The sequence below is a fragment of the Dipodomys ordii genome, unplaced genomic scaffold (genome assembly GCF_000151885.1).
Source record: "Dipodomys ordii isolate 6190 unplaced genomic scaffold, Dord_2.0 Scaffold65, whole genome shotgun sequence".
In the NCBI taxonomy this organism is placed as follows: domain Eukaryota; kingdom Metazoa; phylum Chordata; class Mammalia; order Rodentia; family Heteromyidae; genus Dipodomys; species Dipodomys ordii.
This window is the reverse complement of record NW_012267281.1, coordinates 4,588,999-4,598,851: the sequence shown is the minus strand read 5'-3', so window position 1 is coordinate 4,598,851 and position 9,853 is coordinate 4,588,999. Positions and strand designations below refer to the sequence as shown.

The 9,853-nt window shown below is 39.6% G+C and overlaps 1 protein-coding gene across 2 annotated transcripts in view; it reads right to left on the bottom strand.

The window, feature by feature from the left end:
• Window positions 1–1,217: 1,217 nt before the first annotated feature.
• Fgf14 (fibroblast growth factor 14) overlaps window positions 1,218–9,853 on the bottom strand; it is a 525,394-nt gene continuing 516,758 nt past the window's right edge. For both annotated transcript variants that reach the window (XM_013022983.1, XM_013022984.1), the window contains exons 4-5: window positions 3,963–4,161; window positions 1,218–3,382 (exon numbers count right to left, since the gene is read on the bottom strand). In XM_013022983.1, coding sequence (XP_012878437.1) covers window positions 3,246–3,382; window positions 3,963–4,161 — 336 coding nt within the window. In that variant the 3' untranslated portion in view covers window positions 1,218–3,245. The remainder of the gene's footprint in view (window positions 3,383–3,962; window positions 4,162–9,853) is intronic.

The window sequence follows — 9,853 nt, the reverse complement described above, 5'->3', positions numbered from 1 at the left end:
AAATACAATGGTAGTAAACTTTGGAAAGAACACATTAGAAAACAAACATGATGTCACTTGAAATCAGAAGAGTTAAGATTTTTGAGTGTTGTTGAGGGATGGTAAAGCAATTGTGTATCACAACAAATTGGTAGAAATAGCCCTCCCTCACCAGGTATGCATGCAGAAGGAATAGGATCTTACAGAAAGTCAATACAATAGACATATGCACATGGAGGTACAAAACACACAGGCTATGAATACAAATGAATTCCATCAGATTTACTATACAGAACATTGAGAGTGACAAGTAGTACTTAGTAATAGCAAACTTAATTTTTGAGGGGAAAAAAATAATGAAGTCTTATCCTGGAAGAATAGCAAGAGAGGTATCAGAAAGAGCTAAAATTTTCTTTGGCATGAGAAAGGGGGAGATTGAGTTTACCAACTTATTTACATGACATTTCTCTATATAGAGTGGTGACACAATGCCATTTAGTTACATAAAATGGTTTGATTTTTTATATGCCATCATATAAATATTTGATTCCATGTGTTGTATTTGTAAACACAACAAATGATAATAAATACAGAACTGCAAATGCAGACAACTCTTCGTATGTAAATCGAGTAATAATCGAGTAATACATACCAACAGCTCTTGATACACAGGTCCTACTACATGCAATTCATGAACGCTGTCCTCTTTCCATGCAACAGGCGAGACCCAATACGGGTAAGTGGCCTAACTAAATCACAAACAACAAGGACCCCTCTGCAACACGACGAAAACACTTATTTGAAGAAAGTAGTTTGACATCCACTAATAATAATAAATGCCCTTGTAGACAACTCTTAACAGACCAAAAAGAGGCATACATTTACATAAATCACTGTCATTTACAAAAATAAATCCCAATTTCAACCAATAAGCAGTCTTACAGGAGAGAAAAAGCCTCAAACTGAGCTGATTATAAAAAATGAATAGGTTGGCTTGTGTGGGGCTTGTGTATATGTAGCAGTGTAAGCAGTGTGCATAAACTCATTGTTACAAATCAATTAATGATTTACCACATATTATGGGATATACACTGTCCCTAAAAATTATTGGTTGGTGCAGTTTATCTGTCTTTTCTCCTTGCTAAAAATGAAGGACAAACTCTGGGACGGCAGACCATCAAATCAAGAATGGCCAAAGGAACCATGACATTGTATCTGTAAGTAAGTCTACTCGAATATTATGCTAACTTTTTATTTATTAAAATGGAATCCAATATGGAAATGAAATGAGCATAAGCAGTTAAATTTATAATGAATCTTTAATCAGCTAAGCAAGGCCAAAAATTTTAAATGCTGGGCAAGGGCTGTCACGGAGATTTATGAAAGCAGTGACAAAATAATAATTTCCCAGTAAATACAGTGCACATGGGGCAAATGGCAACTGGTCATCCTTCCACACCGCCGTAACAGCAAGAGGCCAGTACATCGATCACACATCAGCTGTGTTCTCTAAATGAGGTGCAGTTTGGTCTCAAATCACTCTTCTGAGAAGAAAACATTGAAATTTATTAAGTGTACACAGAGTTAACAAATATATTTCCAAACAGCTTAGTATTAAACATTTTGAAGCTCTTTATATCCAATAGTGAACATTTTGCATGAAATCTTCACTGTGTTGTCAACTATTTGTGGCCTGTTTTTTTTTTAAAGAAAAAGAAAAATAGTTGTCTTCCCTAAGCTCCCAATTTAGCCAGATTCAGTCCCAAAGGAAATGAAAAGCAAACTAAAACAAATAAAATTGGATGGCGCCAAAACCTATTGTTTGGAGTGTGTTGGTCTGCCTTGATTTTATTTTCTTTAATCTAGGATATTCGACAGATGGTATTCTGAGATGATGGCAAGGCACCTCTAACCTAGCCTTTCGGCAACATGGCGCCCCCAAAAGTTGAGATAGGGGTCTGTATTGTACTGGTGAGATCCACAGTACCACACTCAGCATGCTGAGCTAAAAATAATATATTTTTTCCTAATACGTCCAGTTTAAAAACTTCTCATTAACACCAAAAATATTGAAGTCTAATGGATAACTAATGTTTGCATTGCTGCTGCAAGAAAGAACACAACAGCCGCCTTTGCCCATGCTTGGCTAAGTATGAGGGAAACACAGCCCAGAAACATGGAGGACATCAAGTTCCGTCCGTTAAAAATAGGAAGGACTCTGTTGGAAATGGATTTAGGTAGTGCATTTCTTGTTGGCTGTAATGACTGAGTTTTTCATTTCTTTTTAATTTTATTTTTCCCAATAATGAGGATTCATAGATGAAAAAAAAAAAGATGAACCTTAATCAGGCCCACAAGGCCTACAGAAATCTTTGGACCCACTTTCTCAAAAACCAGTGGGTCTTGCTCGCTGGGCAAGGCAAATGTTACCATTACCAGTAAGCTTGTGATATGTATAAAACACACACGCACACAAAGAAACTAGAGAGGATGCCAAACACTGATCGTAGAAAGCTTTCCATGATTGTGTTTGACCCTTGTCCCACCCGGGCAATGGCCATCTTGGGAGCACAGTATCTGCTACTGGATACAGCATGTATGTGTGTTTAATCAATAATGTGAGCCGGAGACAACAATCTTAAATCTTTATAGATGCGATTTGTCGTAATAGGTTTAGAAGGCTTCCCCCCATTCCCTGATTTGCTCTCCAGTCTATGCCAACTGCAACATTTGAGATTCCGAGGGTCACAATCCCTGCCAAAAGGTCACAGAACAGTGGAGTGAGCAGCCTTGTAAAAAGGAGAAGAGAACTCCAGGATAGCACAGGTTTACAGCGTCTAACTAGAAATTACTCGATATTATCTGTGGGCTACAAAATCGAACTGAAACACATGGATTTCGCTGAAACGGGACTCAAAAAGGGTTATGGGTAGCTGTCAGCAGGCAAAGGTATAGAGTGTACTTGTGAAGGACGTCATTCACAGAAAGTGTCACAGTCACAGAAAAGAGAGTAAAAAGGCATTCCATATCTGGTAGGGCATTCCATGGTCTGAGTTAGCTGGTTGTCCACGTGTCTTCTTGTCGTGGGGGGGCACCCACAGGTTCAGATCTATCCACTGCAGTACAAAGACGTTTCAAGACAGCACAAAGCCAGCATCAGCTTGCTCCCGCCGCTTGGCAGCCACAGGAGTAGGAATGTCTGGGAAGGAGATAAATCGCTCAGCGGTGCTCAGGACAAGTAAGTCACAACGCCCGCGAGGATCTGGCTATGTGGTCTTGCTCTTGTTGACTGGCTTGCCTCCATTCATTATTGCAGACGCACTTGTGCTTTTACTCGGCGTCACCCCAGCCTTCGGGACCGTTTCTCCAACATCGTGCAAAGATGGTTCTCGGTACATGGCGACTAGGGATGGGGAGAAAGGAAAAGGAAACATTGTCTGGTTACATGTAAGAATGATGGATTTTCCTATATGCACAGACTTCTAGGATTCTCTCCAACCTGTGTTTGCCCACATCGCATTCCCATCCATAGGAAACTCAAGTTTTAAGGTGGTAGTTTCCGGTTCTCAAGGGATATCCCTTCCTCTGATTCTTGTAACTAAAATCTGTGCCCAGGTGTGCCGAAATTTTTGTCTAGCAGAGAAGATTTCAATGAGAATTATCGGGGCCTGTCATGTGGCAGATACACACACACACACACACACACACACACACACACGCACACACACACACAAGTTGGGGAGGAAAAGAGAGATGGACAAAAAGTGTATAAAGACCACAGATCTGTTCTTCTTTTATGCTAAGGATTTAAAATCCTATACATGCTAAGCTTAAACAACTTAAGGAAACACATGTGCAAGAGAAAGGATATTTCTAGCGCTCTATGGAAGTTTTCTTGTAGCTAGGGCAGACTTGCCAATGTGGTGAACCAAACACTAAACAAAGCTTATAAGGATAACATACAATGCATCTGCTCTGCTCACCTTCCAATGGCTTGGGTAGAAAATGAGCTGCTGGTTTGGTTTTCTTTACTCGATTGCCTTTCATAGCCTGCCCTTCTTTATTTAATCCCAAAAACCAGGCTCTACCAGATTCCTGTTGTCTGTATAGCATGGATGAATAGATTACATAATAGTTTTCAAAAACGGATTCTTTAAACTTGCATTCAGGGGTAAAAAGTTCCTGTTGAGAGAAAAAGAAGAAGAAAGTTATAAGAAAGAAGGGAATCTTCATTGTGTTTTTGGTTAGCCCTCCATAAAGTCTTCTCAATCTTGCAAGTCTTCTGCATGTATAAGAAGACAACCAACTATCTCTGTTCCAAGACACAATACTTGTACACATGTTCTTTTCAACACCAAATGGATTAAGAAGAATCCACTACTATTGGAATGCACACAATGCACGCATAAAGACCTACATAGTCTTTCATGAAGAAGCTTCGAGTCTGAGAGCAATCTTAGTACTTAAGAGTGCCATTCCACAGAGCAACACCATCACAGCATTGAAGTAACATCCTACGGGCACAATAAAAAAAGCACAAATATAATGAATATTTTATCATCTGTTTTACCTATTTCAGTAGGAATAATCATGTGATCTTCTGTTACCTGTCATTAGTTAGTTAAATCACCAGTGCTATAGGGTGATACATTTTTTTCCTCTAAAAAGAAACAAAGCAAAACCTCAAATTATACCAGTGATAATCAGGTGGCGTGAAAGTTACCCACTGGAGCCATTGCTGGTCGTAGCGATACGAACTGAAAACAATTGTTTAGTTCCATGGTTTGGAGAGGCACTGGAGCTCTCAAAGATGAACAGCAAAAGTTTCCATCACGGAACATCACCAAGCACTTCTGGGAAGAGTCTAGCGCGTTAAATACAATGGGGTGACCGCTAGGGTTTGCACGGACTAGTGAGCAGCACACACCGCTTACCAGGTAGGATTATCATTAATTTTGCAAATATTCACTGATGATTTTATGTACTTGTAAAAAAAATTCTCATTTTAAAATGATTCATGGTGAATGTGATGACAGGTGTATTTATCAAGATGCATAAATGTCCATATACCTTTGTGTGTTATTTTTGGTAGAACTGGGGTATGAATTCAGGGTCATATGTTAAGAAAGCACTCTATCACTGAACCGTATATTTCTTCCTTTGGATTTTTTTTTTCTCAGATAGGGTTTCAAATTTTTGCCCCAGTTGGTCTCACTTTACAGACCTTCTCCATCAGCCTCTCTGGTACCTGGGACCATGCCCAGCCCCCTATATGCATCTCTGAAACCTCTCAATTAAGTAAAATTTAAATTCAGGTGTTGTACTTACAGGCCATGAAAACACTTAGCTAGTTTAGGGAGCTGTTTCTCCATAGGCGTAACAAAGTTATTCCACATATCCATGCCACCCAGATGTAAAATAGAGAATTATTTTTGTCATTGACCTTGTTAAAAATATCACTGCCTCAAAAATATACATCAGGTTTTAATTTTACTTTAATGGATTTTACTATTGTAGCAAATAATTTCTTTTTCTTTACAAAACATTTTTATATACATTCTGAAAACGATACCTTTTAGGAGCTGAAAAGATAAAAATCATTGAGTTGAATTTATGCTAATTATAATAAAGAAGGTGCCAGAATTTCATGTAGAAAATTTCTCTCTATATTTCCCATGCGTGTGACTTAGCAAATGGTATCCCCAGAAGAATGCAATTTATTCAGCATACTCCATAAATTTAGATAATTCTCTTAGAATTTTCCCAGAGGGGGAACAATATTTAATGGCAGAGGATAAAGACTGATAGCGTGATCAATATGATGAGATTCATGACTGCACAGATCTTGCATTTGTTGGATGACACTACTTCAAGATTTGAATACCATCCCACCCAATCAAATACCTTTGTCTCCTAATAACTTCCCCTTCTCCAAATAGTTTCCTATTAGTTCTTTTAAGAATAAATTATAGCCGGGCGCTGGTGGCTCACACCTGTAATCCTAGCTACTCAGGAGGCTGAGATCTGAGGATCGCGGTTCAAAGCTAGCCCGGGCAAGAAAGACCGTGAGACTCCTATCTCCAATAAGCCACCAGAAAACCGGAAGTGGCGCTGTAGCTCAAGTGGGAGAGCGCTCGCCTTGAGCTGAAGAGCTGAGGGACAGCGCCCAGGCCCAGAGCTCAAGCCCCACGACCGACAAAAAAAAAAAAAAAAGAATAAATTATAATCTCTCTAAGCCAGGGTCTCAGACATGCTTCAGAGAACACACTAATAAAATGTCATAATTCACAATTAGCAGTGAGGAAAACAAAAATGGAAAGCTGCGTAGCTGGCTCATCCCAGAGAGACTAACACACACCATGCTGCCCAACTAAACTTTCTAGGTCAAATAGATGCATCTTGGGCATATTACCAGTTGTTTTATGAAAGACAGGCCAAGGCATGTCTACTAGTAGCTGCCTCTCCACAAATACCAAGGAGTAGGATGATAGGAGCTAGCCTAGGAGACCAGTCAGTGGAAGTCAGGGCTGTTAGCACCTAATCTGAAGGTGCCAGGTCTCTGACCAGGGCTTGTCTCATGTTAGTTAAGGAATCCATAGTGTCCAGCCTTTCTCTAGGCATACAAAGACCTCCAGCTTTGAAATGTAGATCCCTAGCCTCACACAATTCTCATTCTTATATTTTTATTCTTATACTTTCCAGGATAGGCAAAAGATAGAACAGGCTGAGTCCATCAACATCAGCGAGTTGGGAACCTGCTGTCTCCATTCTGTATTGATTTACTGGGACAATTTTTCTTGGATTTGCTCTTCAATACTGACTGGGCCAAGGGACAAGGCAGAGATGCAGCAGCCTGTGATGTGACAGTTGGAGACCTCCAGTGGAAATGGCAAGAATAAATAAATAAGATAGAGATGATAGATAGATAGATAGATAGACAGACAGACAGATAGACAAATAGACAGACAGACAGACAGATAGAGATAAAATAAGAAGAGAAGGGAGCTCAGGTTACCCATCAGTGCTGCTGGGAATTTGCATTGTTCTCATAAATGGGCCAGCACTCCCTGTATGGACCACTTGCCGACCCCTCACCCCAACCCCGGAGTCATTCTCAGAAGTGCCTAATAGAGCAATTCTCAGCGGAACTTCACCTCTAGTCCTATCCAAAACTATGTATTACCCTGGGCAAGATCTTTTGCTGCAATTGCCTGATTTGACTTCCTTGTTTGACTATACTTAAACCCCCATCCCCACTTAAGCCCTGATCCCCACTTTCTGCGCCCCTTGTCCCTCTGACTCTGGAGTTACATGGCGCCCCTCCCCAGTGATGATTAAATACGAGCAGACCTGTTGAGCTGTCTGTCTCCTTTCTCTCCTTCCCTCTGCTTGATCGGTCCTCACATGGGAAGGTCTCATGTGCAGTTTTTATGCTGGGTAATACAACAATTGTAATAGTGCAGTGCGTTCAAGCTGGCAGTCATAATAGGAGAATGCTTGTTTAAGTTTATATTTAAATATAAATACTTGGAAACTGCCACAAAGAGATAGATAAGGCATCTGATGTGTCTGTTTCTCCTCTTGCCAGCCTATATTTAGAATCACCACCACTTCAACAATCAACTTCCAGCAGAAGCTTGAGTATTAATTTGCACAAATGCCAAACTAAGTCATCCAATCACAGAACAGAAAAAAAAAGTTTTCTAAAAAAAATTACAATTAAAAAAGAAATTTCATATCTTCTTGTATGTTGTGGTTGTTTTAGAAATGAAAGCACCATCTGTGGTGTGCTTATTATCTTCAACAGGAGCTGCAGAGTTCTTCTTCTCTGGGAAATATCTTTGATTAGGAAAACACCCCGATGGGCCATTTGCATGTACAAAGACAGGATTCTGGGTTAGAAACAAAAGGAAAGGAACTCCAAAGGAATGGATTATCCGTAAGCTGGACAGGTTGGCAGAACTACAGCCTCAACATTGAAAGAAGTGACCTTGAGAATCAGACACAATGGTCAAAGGAACTGAGATCCTCACACCAAAACCACTCAAGACCTGTTTTATAATCATGCATTGTGGGAAAACATGCATTTCCATCTGCTCAGGAACTACCTATGGCTGCCTTCATGCTACAAAGTTCCAAGAAGAGGAGCTGGGAGATCATAGAGTCCACAAAGCCTGATGTTTTTAATTCCTGATCCTGAGACAGAACAGCTAAGGGTAGGGTAAGTGGACAGACAATTAGAAAATATCAAAAATTATGCAAGGTTCCACAGCTCTGGAAACAAGATTAAGAAATCACTAGAATTGCAAAAGATCAAATTATCTATCCAAGAACCTACAGACCAGTGATCTTTCTTTCTTTCTCTTCAGCTTCATTTAAAATAGATAGATTAGATAGATAGATAGATAGATAGATAGATAGATAGATAGATAGATAGATAGATAGATAGATAGATAGATAGATCCAGGACTTGGAAGAATTACCTGAAAATAACTGTGGAGAGCAGACATTCATGCCACAATGGAATTCCCTGCCTCTATCTGAAAGAATTACATTGCCCCATTTGTTAAGAAATGGAAAGACTTGGAAACAAATATATTAAGTAAGTCAGGCCCAAAGAAACAAAGGTCCCATGGTTTCCCTTACTTGCAATAACTAGTATATGTCTGAGACAAGCAGAAATGGTCAGATAAGTTGATATTAGGTAAAATGAACCCCAAGATAAGGACTCAAATGGTTTTTCTTTCTTGCTATTGTTTCTAACATATTTATAAGATAATTTCCTTTTTGCTTTGTATGTCCCTCCCCCACAGCATAACCCCTGTTTTCATTGTATTTGGTGTTGGTATAATTTGGGGACGGGAAGGGAAAAATAAATTATTTAAATAAGGATACAGGTGAACCCATTGTAACAATGAGATATACAAGACGTAATGTCGAAAAACGAACTTTACAACTTTGGGGCGCAGGCTGGGGGGCGGATGGGAAGGGATAGGTAGGGGAAACAAAGGAGGAGGCAACAATGCTTGATAAAAAATGTACTCATTACCTTGCTCATGTAATTGTAACCCCTCTTTACAGTATTTTCACAATAAAAAAGTCTATCTTCTCTCTCAAGGCCAACCCAAACCTCTTGTCTCCTTGCTTAAATGATCATATCAAAATAGGATAATTTGTAAACCAATTCTAGCTTCCACATAAGAGAGACAATGTTGCAACCTCCATCTCCCTGCGCCTGAATTCCTTCACTTAATGTATTTTTTCAGGCCCTTCTATTTCTTTGCGAAATGATACAATGTCATTCTTTCTAATGCACCAGTGAAATTCCATGGGTATACCATATTTACTTGATCCTTATTAATTAAAATAGAGGAGTGTTAGGGCATAACTCAAACAGTGTAATTTCTTAGAAAAGCAAAAATCATAGTGCAATGAAATAAACACCAAGCAGGGGATATTTGAACGGTTTGTGGTTAAGGGAAGAGGGAGTAGATGAAAGAAGAAGGTGAAATGGTGGGGGTGGGGTGAGAAGTAGTAAAATTTCAATGTCTATCCTACAAAATTTAAGAAAAATAAGGGGAGGGGTGGGCTGGGAGGTGGGTGAAAATGTTGAAAAGGATGAGTTTGATCAAGCTGGGTTGTATTCATCAACTGCTTTGTGGAATGGCGACTCCGTAGGATAATTGGGAGGTTGTCAGGTAACCATACTTCCAGGTGGCTTGTTCTTAACTAGAAATTCCCAGTTCAATTAGAGCACACAGTGTTCAGGTGTCTGCTGATCCCAGCTCTGGCAGTAAGTCAGAAGGTACTGCTAGCTTGTTCTTACTTTCTTTGTACTCCACTTTGTTTTTCTCTGCTAAAGGTGGCTACCTAT